Here is an 18449-nt window from a genome sequence, read left to right on the forward strand (position 1 = left end):
ATATGAGCCTACCTGCCTTTGGAAGTGGTACAGCCCAGCCCAGGTTTGTGAAGACCTAGGCTTTAGTTATCATTATGATTAATAATACTTTAATAATTAACAGTTCTTTCTGGAGAGACAAATGTATAAAGTTAACGTATGCACTGGGGTCACATCTAGCTTTACTGATATTTCAGTATCCAGAATTTTTGAATGGAACAGATGTATTTTACAATGATGCATTTGATAAATCAGAATACATTGAATGATAAAAAATGCCTTTAGTTTTAGGATAGCAGGATGTGAAAAACAGGGAGATTTATAACAATGCAAGACAAAAGCCCACTGTGTTTTTAGGTATCATGATTTAGAGAACCCCTATATGCCAACTAGCTCTCGGGCACAGACAAGGAAAAAACTCCCAACACAACCAAAAAGATGGTTCCGATTAGCTGAGTTTTATTTTGTCAACGCTAATAATTCAGTAGGGTTTACATTTTTCAACACTACTCAACATGCAAGGCTGGTGTGCTTAACTAAACAGCATACCACTGCACCAAGACAGTACAGAAATTGTAGCATTTTCAGCAGTAAGGGCATTTAACCCAACTCACACTCAAGAACAATCAAAATGTTCTAAACAGCTGGTTGGGAAGGTAGCCAAGATGCAAGAAAGATGTCTGAGCCTCCTTTTCAAGGGTAGCCAACTCTTGTACAGTAGGTGCCAAAATATCCACGTGGCCTTTATAGCTTCCACCTGCCAAAGGAACCAGGATCTAAATTATGCTTGTTTACATGGTTCAGCTAAAAATAATAACATCTCTGTCACACTCAACTAGTAAGGAAGTTTCTCTCGTGTTCCATAATCTACTTAAGAATGTGTTAAAGGCTGCTGATATGAATCAAAAGAGTACTAAAACCAAACCACTTTTGGAAATCTGGATTTTTCAGAACTAGTTTGCTATTCTATTGTGTGTACAGTTCTCTTAATGGTGGCTGCATGCTGTCAACCATATCTGGTACTGGCAACACTTCCCAATTGCCAGTACTAGATATGGTTGACAGCATGTAGCCACAATGAAACAGCAAGCTAGTTCTGAAAAACCCCGATTTCCAGAAGTAGCTTGTTACAACGTCCAAAGACACAATACTTTTTTAAAGTTTCATTGCCTCTCATGTCCACCTGCCAGAGAGATAATAGTATAGGGAGCTTGCCCTTCATGACAGGGAGTGGCAAAGGGACAAGAATCAGACAAGCCAGGTTTATGCACAAACCAGGATTTGTTACTTGCACTTGGCAGACTAATCAGAGCTTGAAACTAGTGGCACCTTAGAGACCGACAAGATTTTCAGGGTATAAGCTTTAGAGAGTCAAAGCTGCCTACTTCAGATGTATCTAAGGTACCACTGGACTCAAACCTTGCTGTTCTACTGCAGACCAACACGGCTACCTACCTGAAACTAACCGAGTTTGTTGCACAAACAGCTGTGCAAATAAACCAGGCTTTATCATGGATGCCCGAATGCAGCCTAAGTGATTTTTTTGGGCTACACACAATACTTTGCAAAGATAGTCTTACTAGACGCTTTCTGGAATAGCAAATTTATCCATAGGGAAAATCGTTTAGCTCTTTTTTATTAATATGCAATAACTTGTTTACTGAAGTAGGGATAATCCTAATGGAGTGTTTCCATATGCAGAAGGATTTCTACCCATAAAGTGTAACTTTTTTGCCTCTTCCCCTCCTGCTCCTGCTGTAGTCCCGTGAAATACTATCTTGGGGGAAAGGTCCCTTGCCTCCTAGGAATTTCAGAAGCATTTTGGGCTGCAGGAGGGAGAAGAGACAAAAAGTTACACTTCATAGGCAGAAATCCTTTCACCCACAGATAACATTTTGTCAGTTATGGCTTTTGATACAGCAAAGAAGGCAACACTGCAAATCTGGAAAGAATGATTCTCCATTGAAAAAGCTGTATTAGGAAGTTGAATCAGAGCTAGGAGTTAACCAGAAAACGCAAAACATAGTTATATTTCCACTTACCGCCAGCAGCCCTCCTCTGTCCATAGGTGACCTTGCCATCAAAATCATCCACTGGGACCTTAATATCTGGCTCAACTTGGGAAATGGTACAGTTCAGGTGTTCTTCTATTTCACCCAACAGCTAAAAGGATGACAAAACAAGAGAGAGCCTGGTAAAGGACTTCTGGCTTTTCAGGATCTGTAGCACGTACCATGCAAATTCGCTCCCGAAAAAGCTAAGGGATGCCAGACAGGAAACTATTCAGCTAAGAAAAAAATGAGAATAAGGCCAACCTCCTTGTAATTTGGATGGTTCACTACATGCTCAAAAGAATTTACTTCACTGCACATACAAAGAAAGAGTATCTAAGCGAACTGTGAGAATTTGTTCATGCTAAATATGCAGAACAACAGTTTCAACGGGAAGAATGGGGACTTCTCTAATCTCAGGAGCCACTCTCTTCTTTAGTCAGCAAGAATGTCAAATCCATAATAAAACTGGTATTTATTTTTTAAAAAGAAAAAACATAATAAAACAAGCCTTCGACAATACATAAAACAAGTTTTATTGTGTAATAAGGGATTCAGAGTCAACCGACAGCACTGAGCCAGATGATTTGAATAAACATGAGCACTTCAATATATTCAAATATATATGCACAAAGGCTCTGGATTACAGCTTTAACAGGTGATTTATGCTCCTATGAAACCTAGTATCAATTTGCAACTGTTTTTAATGGTGGTTATTTAAAGATCTGACACCCACTCAAGGATTGGAGCCCCATGCTGCCTGATTGTCAGCATGCACATAGGTAGAGATTTTTTTTAGTACGACTATTAAAAAAGATTACCTGCATCTCATTGTACCAAATGGTGCAACCACCCTCATCCTTCAGTCTAGTATTATAGCAACCTTTTCCACGACTGGGGCACGAGTGATACCAAACCTAGTGGAGAAATATAGAGAACACACTAAAGACAAAGTCAACAAATATCTAAGCAAAAATAGCCTTTTTTCAAAAACGTAGTAAAAATGTCGCAATAGCCTGTTTGATGTAATGAGTTTGGCTTGCACTGCTGGGGGGAACAGCTCTTCGGTTGATAGGGGGATGTTTGCAGATTCCCGCATCTGACTAAAGATCCCCCATTCATGCTCTTTCTGAGGATCTTCTCCCACCCCATCCCCGGAGCAGCATACAGGGGTATCAGTGAAAGGGGGAGGCTAGGGAATTCCTTTACAACGATGGAAGACACGCGTGTCAGCAAAAACAGACAAAAAAATTCAGTGGGTTGGGATCCAACCCACTGAATACAGCCATGTTGATTCTGGATTAGAATACAAGGGAATCTGTTTTAAATGCTCAACAGTGGTTTTAAACTGCTTTTCAAGGTTGTGAGCCACACTGAGGCATCTTTGGACTTGAAATCTGGGGTACTGATTATTCCTCAAAGCAAAAAAAAAAATACATTTATCAAGCAAAGATCTTGTGAACATTACCTATTCCTGTTACACTGAAGGGGGACTTACCTTTTCTTTTTCTGATGCCACAAGGGAAATAGCCAGACCCATCCTGAAAAGAAACATTTTAAATCAATCTTAAGTGTGACAAAAATTAAAAGCAAACCAAAAAAAGAAAAGAAAATCCTTCAACACGCAGAAATAAAGGAGATTTAAAAACATACCGTTCAGCTCTTCCTACTCTGCCAATCCGATGAACGTAGTTCTGTTTTTCATCCGGTAGTGTGACATTGATAACTGTTAAAAATTAAGGCATTGGAGGTTTTTTTTTTTTTTAAATTTAGATACATACAAGCAGGGGGACCTGCAAGGATTTGGGGGGAATCTGGGTGAGTCATGGTAGTTGCGTGATAGCAAGTCATCCAGGCATGGCCCTAATGAGTCCTCCCTCAAAGGCCAAAACCTTCCCGGAAAAGGCCCTCACTCTCCCTTTTACTGACAGAAACCAAGGCTGGAACTTGCTGGGAATACTGTATGGACCCCCTCTCCCCAGAAAACTGCAAAGACACAAAATTTTGCAGACCGTTTATGGCCACTTCCTCAAAAAGCCTGAAAGAGATCCAAATTGTGCACATAAAACAAAAAGTAACCTTTAATTCTGATCAAAAGGTATATTTCAACAAGAGGGGTGCTGTCTTACTCAACTTCTGGAATAAGAAGTAGAAATTATGGAGTGGTCTTTGACATGGCAACACGTGTCATCTTGGACATCCAATCAATTTCAGCTTTTTGTTTTGATGGCAACAGGAGCTAAAAACTCTGACTCACAAAGGTATGTAGTGGCAAATGGAGTAAGAGCTTCCACAGCTCCCTTTGCCAGGCATGGGTATGCTTATGTCAGGGAACACTGGAATTCACTTCTTGAGTTGTCCTTTTTTCATAAAGATGATTTTCAAATGGAAAGAAAATTAAAGACCCCCCCCCCTTTTTTTTTTGCACCTGGACCTCCTGAAGTCCATCTGCCGATCCCCTGGTACAGGGCATGAGCCAGCCAAGTTTAAGCAGATTTACGTACTGTTGAGGGGAAGGTATTCAATAGGTACTAAGATGACAGCGACAGGCAGGCCAATGCTTGACATTGGCTGGACTGTGTCCCTCTTTTTAAAAGAATGGAAATATAAAAAGTGTGGATTAAATAAGGATTTTAGGTTTATCATCCACTAGATATATACTTGATAGGGTTCTTACCATAAGGAACACCGCTGATATCAATTCCTCTAGCAGCTACATCAGTGCAGATCAAGAATCTGACATCTCCTTTCTAAGAACAGAGAAATCCTTCAATAAAATACATGTGCACTTCAAATTCATTTTCACATCCCACAACCCCTTCATCCATGGTTTCTAGGCATCCTGCCTCAACTCCAGCACAATGGCTACCACTGGATCCTGGGGGCAGTAGGAACAGGGGGCTACATTCCTTGCAACTGCTTTTTGGAAGCTGTGGCTAACTGCTGAAACAAGGTGCAGAAGTCTTGGCAGATAATGTCCGATACATGGGATTGATCGGCACCAGGCTGCCGACACTGACAAAGAAGCTATAATGGGGCCTCCCACCTTCTTGAACCTGTGAGCACCTTTGGAATTCTAGCAGAGGACGAAACCACAAAATGGCCATTGCAGAAGAGGAAGAAGCCAACCAAAGGAAGGGAAGCCAACCACAGAATGTCAGGGAATGGGGCTATATATAATACTCTAAAAGTAACATTTAACCTTTCAGGAAGAAATTCTATTTAACACTATGTCTTTCAAAATGAACACACAGTTTTAAAATATTGCCTTGCTTATATACAGCCTTCCTTCAGTTAGGCAGCAAAAATCCTTGTGCTGTGGTAGTACTTGCTGTGAAGCCATTTTTTTAAAAAAAAATCTGCCTAGCCAATAAAATCTCCAATGGCCAATCACAAACCCTGTAGGACAAAAGCCCCCATCTGCCTCTGCCCACTTCCTAAAAAACATTTGGTTGGTGTCAGGAAAGCTGGTGGGTGCCACAGCACCTACAGGCACCATGTTGGGGACACTGAACTGCACATTAGCCTGGACATGCTGATACTGGGCAGTGGTTGCATCAGATAACAGGGATTATGGAGAAGGCCTAAATATCTTCTGTAGCATCTTTTAAAAAAGATTACAGGCAATATGTAATAAGTAGGGTTAGCTAATTAAAACCTGTTAGTAGATAGGAACTGAAATATATTTGCTTACTAACATTTCATTAGTTGCCATTTTGAAAGGAAAAAAAGTTGCAAGAACAGAAATTTAACAGAAAAAAAAAATCTAAAGGATGTCTCTTCTATTTTTTTTATTCCTTAAGAGATAATTGTGTATTCAAGAGGCCACAGATGTAAGAATTAAAGATCTTTTCTACATTCCACTCCCCCGACAATCTTTTCTAACCCTGAGAAAGTCTGCATCCAGGGTTGTTAGATTCCTGCAGACTTAACAGCCATGTGCATCAGAAGACTGCAGCAGAGATGGGGCAAAGCCACCTTCCCCTTCTTCCAGTGGTGGAGACAGCAGTGGCAGAAGAGGTTTCACCTCCATCCCCCTTCCTACTGTACCCTTCCGACCCACATGGATGTCAGTCCAAATGGGTCCCACGCACTCTCCCACAGCTGGAAAGGGCTGCTGGGGACAGGGAAATTAGGCAAAGATCCATGCCTTCTGCTGAAGAATTGCCAGATCCAACCCAACTGGTTGACTGTTAGTGGTCAACCAACTAAGATGTTCACACCCACTAATGAAACAAAGCTTTAACTTATCAATCTATTAAAGCTTGTGGTTCTAGTAATTACCTTGAAACGCTCCAAATTCTGTTTTCTTTCATGAGGTTTTCTGTCACCATGCAGGCAGACACAGGAGAACTGATGTCCTTTCTTATCTGGACCTTAGAAAACCAAAACACCCACAATCCTGTTTATTAGGATTCTCATATCTGACTATGCAGCCCTGAAAGGGTTGGCACACAACATCTTTGTAAAAAGGACATCTCTGAAATCAATATATTGCCAGTTAGAATGCATAGGCCGAGGAACAAAAACCTTGTATACCATCACCACTTTCAAACTATATTAGGAGCATGTTAATTTTTGACAAATACATTCAATGTTCACCCAAACAGCTTGTTTATTTTGTGATGGTTGGGATAGACAAGGAAACAATCTGATGATGAGATCGATATGAAAGTGTCTGAAAAACAGACATGAACTGGGAGCGTGCATCTTAAAAATCCGTTTGAAATAAACATATATGCCAAATTTGGTAAAGTTGCCATTGAATTCAAGACAGGATACTTAGTTCACTCAAGGACACATCAAGCACTCGGCTGCCCTAATAACGAGAAGGGAAAAAATAATATGGGCTGTTCAGACCAAATCGATACTATATCCAGACATCTTCTGAAGAGCAGCAAACAGGCTTTCCTCTTAATGGTAACATAGTGCCGATACTGATTTATTAGTTTGCAGTGGGAGTGGATGGCAAAAGAAGCACTGTTGAATGGAGAAGGCCAGATGCTAATCGCAGAGAGTTCAAAAGCCCTAATACAGTTAACAGAGGGGTGAAATGGACTTAGATTAAAATCATGGAAAGACTACTAAATGAGACCTATCATAAATCAGTCACTAAGTCAGGGCACCTTCCCTTGACCACTCAAAGAAACAGTTATTTGTCCACTAATTACAAAAACAATCCCTAGACAAAAATGACATGGCCAATTATTGTCAAGTCTCCAATCTGCCCTTTCTGGACAAAGTGACTGAGCGAGCAGTAGCTGACCAGCTCTAGGTCTTCCTGGATAACTCTGGTGCTTTGGACCCTTTTCAGTCTCGAGACAGAGACGGCTCTGGAGGCTTTGGTTGATTATCTCTAGCTGAATTCAGACAAAGGCCATGCTTTTGTTGCTTTTCCTGGATCTATTTCCGCAGCCTTCGATGTAGCAGACCATGCCATCCTGCTGAAGCATTTGGAGGCAGAAGTGGGTATCGTGGAACGTGCCCTGAACTGGTTTAAACCATTTCTCATGGAACTGACTGAAAGAGTTGCTGTCGGAGACCAGCTGTCTCCAGAGTGGAAATTATCTTGCGGGATTCCACAGGGCACAATCTTATCCCCCATCTTCTCCAACCTCTACGTAAAGCCTTTAGGAGAACTCATTTGCAACTAAAGAACTGGATGCCATCAATATGCAGAGGACACCCAGCTCTATATCTCACTATCCAAATCACTGCGGGATGCAGTAGAGATCTTGGGTTGCTGCCTCACTGCTGTGGTCAAACGGCTGAAATCAAACAAACTGAAACTGAACGGAAGTGATGATGGCTGGGAAGGCAGAGATCTTGGGGGATATAATACTCCCCACTTTCAACTGAGTTTGTCTGACCCTTGCAATCTCACTTAAGAGGGTTATACTGGATCCCGTTAAAGGGTTATACTGGAGCCAGCACTACTGCTAGAAAAGCAAGTTAAAGCAGCTGCAAAAAATGCTTTCTAAAACCTCACTCTAGCCTGGAAGATGGCCCTCTACCTCAACATGGTCAATCTGGCCGCCTGGATCCACACCATGGTCACACTGAGACTTAACTACTGTAATGCACTGTGCATAGGTCTCCCCTCAAAGTTAACTCAGAGACTTCAGTTGGTGCAGAATGCTACAGCCCATTAGTTATTGGGAACTAGGAGAAGCATAAATAGTACTCCTATTCTGCAGTCACTCCAATGGCCACCTTTCAGTTCCCGGGATCAATTCAAGGTGTGGCCTAACACATACAAAACTCTTCGCAGCCTAGATCTAGCATATCTACAGGAACGCCACTTTCCCTATGTTCCACCACTGCAGCTTTGCTAATCTGAACAGTGCCTTCTTCAGGTGCCACACTGTACCTGGGCCACAGCTGCCGGTATGTGTTCATTCTCTGTAGGGGCCCCCACCCGATGGAATGGCCTACCTGAAGAGGTCAGGAAAGCTCCCACTGTGTCTTTCTGCAAACAATGCAAAACTGAATTATTCAAGACGGTATTTTACTCAGTTAGGAGGGCTGCACTGTAAGGAAATGATCTCAAAGAGATGCATAAGTAAAGGGATAGGGACTATAGACTTTACACCTATGCACTGTTTGCTGATGTAGGTATGTTCCTACTGGATAGTTTATATGTTGTTTAATATGTCAGTCTTATAAATGCTTATGCTCTGTTTTAGCATTTCTTCAACTTTGTACTAGATTCCTGCTAGTATTCAAATTCTGCACATTTGCGTTAATATACCTTATTACATTGTTTATTAAAACGTCTTTGAAACTGACCGTACTGACGCGGAGTGTAACCCGCCTTAGTGAGGAAGGCAGACTATAAACAAGATAAATAAATACAATATAAAGGACTTCTAATCAATTTTGCCAAGGGAGACTTCTAAAAAGAACATGCATCTCTTTTGCAAAGAGGCAGGTTTGAAGAGTTTCCTCCCCATCCTTTTTAGGTAAAGGCAGTCCTATAATACCTTCACCAGCTCTTTTCAAGAGGAATCACACATACACAGTCCAGGTACTTGAGACATATCCATGGTGAAAGGTACCCTTTAAAATCAAAACCGGTGGAGGTGGGTGCTTGTAAACTGGTATCATCTTGAAGAACAAGGTGTTGAATTATTACCTCCTCCTTGCTGGATGAAGTATTGTTCCATATTGTCGCAGTCTATTTTAGTTCTACAGAAGATAATTGCTTGATCCATCTTGTGCTCTTTGATGGCCCGAACGGCATACTCCCCTTTTAGAATCTTTATTGCTTCTGACCACATTTCTACAGAACAAGATCGTCATTATTCCTAGTCAATACATTAAATATTAACACATACACTTAAAAGGGCTGGCTTTAGTTCGACATCCAAAAATAAACTATGATTTTAGAAATTGTGGGCACTGCGACAGTCTCCCATTTTAGTTTGTTCTAAAACAGGAGTGCGCAACTCAAAACAAATATGAGGATCAGAGTGGATTTGAACTGGAGATGAGAAGGCCAACCCATGATATCACCCGGCATCATCTTGCGATGTTAACTGGTGCCATTATGTCCCATTGCCTGGGTAGCTGAGCAGAGAAGTTTCCCGTTCCATAACTGATAGAAATGCACACCTTAGGATACAATGAGGAAGTGTCTCATGGGGGGGGGGGGGCGTGGAGGGCAGAGAAGCAGTGTTCTACACACCTGCACTGGATTGGAAGCTTCTCCACTGCATTCCAGGCGCTTGGGACTTAGACAAAAAAAACCTCTGAGATGCAATGGAGAAAGTGGGTGATGCTCTGACTCATTACCTTCTCACTGAATCCCAGTATGGATGGGGGAGACACTTCCCCAAGAATGCAGGGATAAGATCACTCCCTCTGGGGAAAACATTCACTCCATCGTCAGTGGAACCTAGCAAAAAGCTTGGTGGGGGTTCGCATGCACACGCCATCAGAATGTGAGCTCCTGGCTGGAACATGGTACTGTGCACTCCCCGCCACCTCCAGAAACTGCTTGCTGTGTCCCTGGCAGGGATGTTGTGAGAAGCTATGGGGAAAGGGGAGTCAACACCAACTCTTCCCGGGGACAACACAACATTGATCTGCTGCACCACAATTTTGCAGATCAGTTGTAAAACTTATTGCATAAACATTAGATGAATGCTAGGGCTATTTCTTATCTGGATAATTCTCAATAGTAATTCCCTTTTACTAAAAAGGGGGGGGGGAGAAATAAGATTTTTACAGCAACAAAAGAATGTCATTTTTCAGCTACAATAGTGTTGCTGTATCATTCCATGCAGCTGTTCCTTAAGTCAAAGATTCTGCTAAAGCCTTTAGATTTCAAAAAGTTTATAATTACATTTCTCAGAAGACTGGTTGGTTACCTGCACTATTAGCTCCAGGTCTTGTGTTGTCTTTTGCATGCACCTCATCAGTCTACAAAGTTTTTAAAAAGAAAGAAAATTAGAACAGTGATCAAAGAATTTCAGAATGTGTTTAGAATTCCAAACACATGCTCTTTTGAGGCTGCAGTGGGAGCTGGGAATGTGAATCTCCTCAAAACTATTGACAAGATTGCTCCTCATCAACTCCCCTGCTCTCGGGGCAGAAGCAAGTCCCATCGTTTACCATGGAGCTGGAGGATCTAAAGAGGATTGGAAGACATCTAGAAAGATACTGGTAGAAAACTTACACTGAATCTGATAGAGACCTATGAAGCAACAGTGATAGTGGCAAAGAAATATTCTCTCTCCAACCATTACACAAGCTGGTTCATGGCCATCCGGTTTAACGTATCTCAACATCTTCTGACTTCTAGAGCTGAACCTTTATAGTCTCAGGAACAGATAATTAGCTGCGACACCTTTACCAAGCTTTTTGCTGACAAAACAGCAAGAATACATTCTGGTTTGGATACCAGCTCTAATACAGCCAAAGCGGAAGAAAGGCTTCGTACATCATTTGGTTTGTTTATGGACCATTTTGACCCAGTTACAGTGATGGGACACTGACAAGATCCTGGCATCTATGAAAGCTGCGACTTGTGCACTGGATCCTTGTCTGTCTTGGCTGCTAAAATCATGTAAGGACCACATAAATGAGCCTTTCATGTCAATCATAAATGAGCCTTTAACTCAGGGCATCTTCCCTCAGCTACTCAAAGAGACTGGAGTGCTGTACTGTACTGAAATTGTTCACAGAGATACTTTGGGAAAAGAATAGAGACTGCAGACTACATTAATGTGTAGTAACTGTTGCTGTGACCTATCATATTGTTTATGGGATGTTTCAGCCATAGTTCATATTGACTTACACTATGTTATCTGCCCTGAGTCTGAGAAAGGCCGATGATAAAATATAATAAAAATAAGTAATATGCACTAATTGGAAAGTAATACGGCGATGCATATTTTGCTTAACAAGAAAAATGAGTGCCCCATACATCATTCTGAAACCCCACTTCTTTCCCCCTTTATTTTATAATGTTCCAGCACAGCTTAGATGTGTTCCTCTTGCCCTGATGTTGTCGTCACTGGGAAGCTTTAGAGCAACAAGGCATTTTTAAAGAAACTCACCCGGATGTGGTTTTTGCCAAGCCGTTCCCAAGCTTTGTCAGTTTTCGGGTTTACAGGAACCACAACATGGTGCACAGTCTCTGGGACAGAATCTTCTCCTTTCAAGTCAACCCAAGTGGGGAAGTGCATGATCTTCTCTGACAGCTTCTTCACGTCAAACGAATGAAGCGTCGCGGAGCACACAATGACCTAAGAAGGCAGGAAGCCTTTCAAGCCCAGGGATTTATCACAGTTTGGGAACAGCGCAACGAGGAAGCCGCTCTGTGGTTGAAGCGAAGATGGGAAAGCCTGGGGAGGGGTGTGTGTGGAAACATGTAGAACCCCCCCCCCTAGATTTCTCCCCATTTTTCTGATGTAAGATTAGAATATTACAGTGACAGAGTGATGTGCTGAAAACCTAAACACAGTTTTGACAACAAGAATCGAAGCATGCAGCACTCCCAAACAGAAACTGGTATTAGTGACATAACAATTAAAAATGCGTTTAATATTTCCCTTTTACTTCTCCGAACCCTTTCACATTCTAATTACTGGATTCAATGTAGAGCCAGATGAATGTGCTTCGGGCTTCCCCTCTCTCCTTTCCCTAGCAATTATCTGAGAGCCGCCAAAAACGCAAAGCAGTTTGTAGGAAACCATGTGCATGAAAAGTTCATTCTCTAAGATTCGGAATCATGCTTATTTTGTCCTGTTCTAGTGAAATACCAATTAAATGATAATGTGCCAAATAGTTTTAGACAGTATGTTAACTCTCTCCAACTGTAAAAGGCAGGTGCAGTTGGGTATTTAAAAAAGAAACTAATTCCTCCCTGGGCAGTGTGAACTAGCTTCTTGCTAGGGTGACTGGAATGACTTATAGCGTTTTCATTTTCATAGACTAACAACAACAACAACATTTGATTTATATACCACCCTTCAGGACAACTTAATGCCCACTCAGAGCGGTTTACAAAGTATGTTATTCTTATCCCCACAACAAAACACCCTGTGAGGTGGGTGGGGCTGAGAGAGCTCCTAGAAGCTGTGACTGACCCAAGGTCACCTAGCTGGCTTCAAGTGGAGGAGTGGGGAATCAAACCCGGCTCTCCAGATTAAAATCCCACGCTCTTAACCACTACACCAAACTGGCTGCCCTTTGAGTGGTTTCCAAAGGACAGTGCCTATGCATGCCAGTAGCTATATAAGGAAGCAACTTAGGAGTGTCCTTCAGGATCAGTTATCTTTTATGCTAGTTTCTTTTGTCTTTGCTGGGTGAGGGACAGATTCATAACAATACACACATTCCGCCTAAAGACAGTAAGAAATCTGACACTGTAGAGGTTCACCACGGGTTAGAAATCCACGAGCAGTCTGTGACCAAGAAAACTATACTGTTGACTCACTGGAATACATCAGCATTGACACAGGAAGCAGACCTCATACCTGCAGCCTCTTTCCGTCTGAAGTTATCTGAGGAATCTGAGAATGAATTCTGTTGATGAAGTCTGAATAACCTTGGGTGAGGAGGCCATCCTGCACAGAGAGTACAAGTTACATTAGATATTTTACCCACCCGATCTCAGGTTCCAAGCATTTGGCCCTAGCAGTTCCATTAACAATTCTGCCTTTGCCTAGCTAAACTGATCCTCTAACCTTGTTTCCGCCACCTATGGTTGAAGTGCCCCCAGAAGGGAAGGAGTGAGGGAATCTGGCACACCGAAAATGGGAAGAGGACTTTTGGTGTGAGACAGATTTTTGATCATATTCCATCTTGTGCTTGAGATATTATCATTGTATTTTAGGATTTTCTGTTGTTTCTAAGGTGGGATAAATGTTTACAAATAAAACTGCTGTCCTTCTTACAGTGCCATCCCAGAGTCACGCCTTTCTAAACCCATTGACATCAACGGATTTAGGATGACACTGTTAGTCCCATATCTAGGGTGACAGCAGCATCCACATACATCTGAAGCTACAAAGTGACCACATTTCTGCAAAAGGGATACATTAATTAGCCTTAGTCACAAAACCAGCTAGCATAAGCAAATATCCCGCTCTCAAGAAGCTGCTCACAAGCCTTCATTCGCATCTATAGAAGATAAGCTATATGATTACTGGCAATAAATGTATTTCTGAACACAGTACGGAGGTAAAAGACTTGAGCCAGGATGGGGGGATACCTGAATTGCTGAACCATGTGAAAGATGCAGTTCTTGATACTTACAGCCTCATCAAGAACCAGGAATCTAATCTGAGACAAATTCAATTTTCCAGTTGACACGAGATCATCCAGCCTTCCAGGGGTTCCCACAACAATGTCTACCTGTAAAACATATCAGTATGTTGTGTTTGTCAAAATAAAGTTAAAGTGACAACATTTACAGTGCAATCTAAAAAGAGTTAGTCCAGTCTAAACCCATAGATTTCAATGGGCTTGGACTGGAGTAACTCTTCTTAGGATTGCACTGTTAAGTATGTATAGGAAGTTCTTTCACACATTATTCAGATTACGCCTACAACCTATGAGGTTTAAACAGTTTTTGGGCACATGAGCAAATGGTTAACATTCTGTAAAGTGCTACAGACAATGAAAGAGATGTTAACTTTCTGGAAAGACTATAAAATCGTAACTGATTGTATTGTGGGGGGGGGGGTCAACTGGAAATATTATGGGGTAACTTTTTATTCCACCTTAATAGAACAACCAGATGACAATGGATTTTTTTTAAAAAAATTATTAAACTTGAGTTTTACTGGCTGAAGAACTATTTATATGTTGAACTCAAAGCATCATGCAATCACAATCCTGAAAAATAATTAAACCGTTTTGCAAACGTTCCAAAACTTCAAACAACAAATGTGTTATGTCTGGAGTTCAAGGTGTCACAAAAGTATTTACTCTTAAGGAAGATGACCTTGAATGTAAAATGACTCCCTTAAAATGTTACATGTACAAAAAATATTATTGGAGGTACCTGTAACTTGTATGCATATGAAAGATGACCCCCCCCACCCCATTTTGATAGCATATCTGAAAAAACCCTAACCTTGCATCTGAGTAAATACTGTAATTATTCTGAACACAGCCTAAACACCTCCAAAGAGTGGGAGGGCCTGTGGTGTATTCTGTTTGCAAGGCTCTCCCAACTGGAGTTTCAGGAAAACCAGCAGCCTGCACATTGACTACTTAGGTCAGAGGATGTTACCAGAACTGCTCTTTTATTATAATGGGGAATTAGCTGCAGCAGTCTGTAACTTTAATATTAAGCGAGGATCATAACCTATGTATACGGAGGTCCCGATCCCAGACACTCTAGTGAAAAAGAGGCAGACAACGAATAAGTTCCAAACACGTGTATTGAGTGTAGCGTAAGCCTAGCTTGCACAATCATACAAGGAACACACAAGGTCTAAGAAATACAGAGTAGGAAATACAGAGACATTCGCATTAGCGGGTTCCCAACGATGGTAAGGGAAATACTCACAATCCTGGAGCGAAGCAGAGACACGGCAGCGAGGGTGGCCCAATGCCAGCACTGGGACCACAGACGGACAGCAAGGAGGTCTGGATAGGGAATGGCCGAGGCACCGAGTGGTCTGGGAGACCAGCTTAAATACCCCAAAACGTACCCTGGGGCTGGTGCTGTACTTGGTGGTTCTCACAGTTTAAAACAAAGGGTCTAATGGGCTACTGAATGGCTTGGATGGGCCACTTTGGTAATCAGATTGGGATAAGTGACACCTCAGGAAGAGGGGACAAAAGAGGGAGGGGGAAATCCAAGTGGGCTGAAAGGATGTTCCAGCGGACAGGGCTTGTCCTGATGTCATCAGCTTCTGGAATGCGGAGGTTTCTTTGAGATGCATTCTCTAAGTGCTTGGGATGGTCAGCACTTAGCTCTTCTCCGGGGCGGCTCCCAAGATATGCAGAGCGGGGCGAGGGGCTCTCACTGCGGACGTGGTGTGCCCGCTTCGCCGAAATGGCTTCCCAAAGCAGTCTTCTTCCCAGGGTCTTCTGGCTGCCTGAGAACATGGATGCCGGCTGGGCATAGCTGGGGCTGGATAGCAGGCTGCCCGGTAGCGAGGGCAAGCTCGGCGACCGGCCCGCGGGAGGCTCCAGGCGGGAACTGACCAGGGGGCGCCTAGCCAGGCTCGCTGGAGGTTTCCCCGGCAGGCGCCCGGCTGCTAGCAGCGGCTTGGGCCCATATGAGGCAGGCTTCCATGGAGGCAGGGGGAACAACACTTTAAAACACAGTCCAAGGCAGGGAACAGGCACGGTCCGTGGCAGATGGCAATGCAGGCACGGGGCACATTTGTAACAGAGTCCAAACACACACTGGGAATTTCAGATACAGGTCAGGGCATGGCTGCCCAGAAAGAGAGTCCTTTGTGCAGTTATCCAAACATGGAGTCAGTAAACTACACAGTCTATAGCAGCAGCCAAGTAATTGACACGCAGGCAGGAAACTGACACGTGTATCAGAGCACACACGTGCAAAGCAATCTTTGTGCAGCAGTGAAACAGTAACGCAGGAAACTTTAACACAGTTCATGGCAGGCCTTAAAGCAGGGGAGGGGGCCTACTTGGCAACAAGGAGGAGAGATCTGCTCTGCTGATATGTTAATGACTGAGGGGGAAAAATCATGCCTGAGGTAACAATATCATGGAGAGTTTTTCACTCCCGGAGAGCAAACTGTTTATGCAGCTAGACTATTCTTTGGGCATATTGTGGACAGTGTTCTAAAAGGAAAACATTATAGTTACTGCACATGATGTACACTCGAGGTGATGAATCACCTCAAAACCAAATACTGAAGTTCTAACTCTGGATCTGCCAAGATGTTGTGAAATTAAGAATCTAGTGTTCAATGAATTAATCAAACTCACCCCTTGCTCCAAAATGGAGAGCTGCTCTCTTGCAGCAACACCACCAATAATTAGGAGTTCCCTTAAAAAAAAGATAATTTTTATGTATTTCTTTTATTTAGGATATTTCTATACTACCTCTTCAGAGTCTTGCTCAAGGCAGCTTACAATTAAAACAATATAACAATATAAAAAGCCATTAAAATAAAATCATTAGACACAATGACAGCATCCATAAAACAGAAGCAGACTACGTATAAAGCTGGTGAAATACTCTTATTTAAAAGCCTGAATAAAAATGTGTGTTTTGGGCTGGCACCTAAAAGAGAGTATAGTAGGTGGCAGGAAAGCCGCACACACAAATAAAGCACAGCACTAGATTAATTTTCTTCTTTGGTCAGTATATCTGGTAGAGCAAAAAGACAGCAAAAAAACTACTAATGTTGAAGAACATAGTGAATCAGTAGCATTTTTCCGTTAACTATAATAAGGCTATTCACATTCATGTATGAAGTATGTAGATACTAAACCGGTGTCATTCGGTGAGAGTTCTAGATGTCGAAGGGCACTGCCAACATAATCTTTAAAAATAAAAGGTGAGTTGTATTCCCGATGACTCACCTTTTATCCTGGTGCAGATGCACCGAGGGCCCTGTGGTGCGCCTGCCCCAGGATAAAAGGAGAATTGTCGGTGACAGGCCTGTGAGGGGCTGCAGAGCTGGCAGGGAGGCACAGCGCAGGGAAGTGCCCCCCCATGGCCTCCTCAGCAGCTGAGGGCCAGCGCTGCCCTTCTCTGCCAGCTCCGCAGCCCCTCAGAGGCCTGCCTGCAGAGCCGGAGAGGAGGCACAGCATGGGGGAGTCCCCCCAGAGGCCTTCCTGTCATCTCTGCAGTAGCTATGGGGCTGCAGAGCCGGCGGGCACTGAGTTGCAGTACGGGGGAGCTCCCCGCCGCCTCTGTGGCAGCAGTGGGGCCTTGGCCCCACTGCCAGAGCCTGTTGTATTTATTTTTACAATGGGCTCTGTTGCTAGTCACATGATAAACTACTAAGATGGCCTCTCCCTAAATGATGCCATTTCCTGAACTGCATCTTCAGAGCTAGATTTGGGCCGTTTTCACACGCGCCCCGAGAGATCATGCAAACTCACAGCATGAAGTGTCTTCCTAGCACGATCTCCTGGCACAATCCCCTTTAATGGCCTGATGACGTCAGAAAAAGGGCCATTAAACAGGACTGTGCTGAGAATTTGTGCTAGGAAGACGCTTTTATGGCATGAATTTCACGTGATCTTCCAGGCGCCTGGCCATGTGAAAATGGCCTTGGTCCGGTCAATCATTTTTAAAAAAAATTAAGATATTATCTATTCTACCAACTGACTGAAAACAGAGAATACTCACAAATTTACCTTAGTTTAGGATTATCAACATTTTTTTTGAACTGTTTCACATTGTTCAGCGTTTGTTCAGCTAACTCTCTGGATGGCTCCACAATCAAGGCTTTGGGAGCATTTGGGAGATTCTTCGTTTGGGCTACCTGCGCGCTTCCTGAAATGAGAACACCGAAGCTTCAGAGTTTTGAATCAATAGCTGGAAAGAGGGACTTTTAGCTTGGAGGAGGAAACCTCCTCTCATTACAGTTACAACTGCTCAGACATGCCATAAACATACCTGCGTGCTCTGATTTCACAGCGCAGCCCTCAGGAGCCTTTTCGAGAGCAATATATCCATCTTTCGGTGGAAATTTGAAGTCTTCTTCACCAAAGTTGAATTTTAATTCAGCGTTCTAAAACAATATGCAACAGAAAACCTGTGTAAGATTTTCAAGGAAGATTTTTAACTCTTTCTCTCTCATACACACAGTTATACCCTACAACTGCTTGTTTCATCAAGTTTCTTGGCAAGCAGAAGAGATAGGGGGTGATTTTATACAATCTCACTTTTCATTACTGTTCATGCTGAACGGTACTTTGTCCCTGAGGAGTCTCAGTTCTGCAGAAGCAATGGGGCTTTGGGGT

General features: G+C 42.7%; 1 protein-coding gene across 1 annotated transcript in view; it reads right to left on the reverse strand.

Moving 5' to 3' along the window:
- Nucleotides 1-418: 418 nt before the first annotated feature.
- DDX1 (DEAD-box helicase 1) overlaps nt 419-18449 on the reverse strand; it is a 28570-nt gene continuing 10539 nt past the window's right edge. The window contains exons 12-26 of the mRNA XM_054982351.1: nt 18103-18217; nt 17841-17979; nt 16458-16518; nt 13797-13895; nt 13016-13105; nt 11594-11782; nt 10403-10454; nt 9166-9312; nt 6315-6406; nt 4708-4780; nt 3684-3756; nt 3529-3571; nt 2852-2947; nt 2022-2142; nt 419-736 (exon numbers count right to left, since the gene is read on the reverse strand). Of these exons, the coding sequence (XP_054838326.1) occupies nt 606-736; nt 2022-2142; nt 2852-2947; nt 3529-3571; nt 3684-3756; nt 4708-4780; nt 6315-6406; nt 9166-9312; nt 10403-10454; nt 11594-11782; nt 13016-13105; nt 13797-13895; nt 16458-16518; nt 17841-17979; nt 18103-18217 (1521 nt within the window). The 3' untranslated portion in view covers nt 419-605. The remainder of the gene's footprint in view (nt 737-2021; nt 2143-2851; nt 2948-3528; nt 3572-3683; nt 3757-4707; nt 4781-6314; nt 6407-9165; nt 9313-10402; nt 10455-11593; nt 11783-13015; nt 13106-13796; nt 13896-16457; nt 16519-17840; nt 17980-18102; nt 18218-18449) is intronic.

Source organism: Eublepharis macularius, chromosome 1 (genome assembly GCF_028583425.1).
Source record: "Eublepharis macularius isolate TG4126 chromosome 1, MPM_Emac_v1.0, whole genome shotgun sequence".
NCBI lineage: Eukaryota > Metazoa > Chordata > Lepidosauria > Squamata > Eublepharidae > Eublepharis > Eublepharis macularius.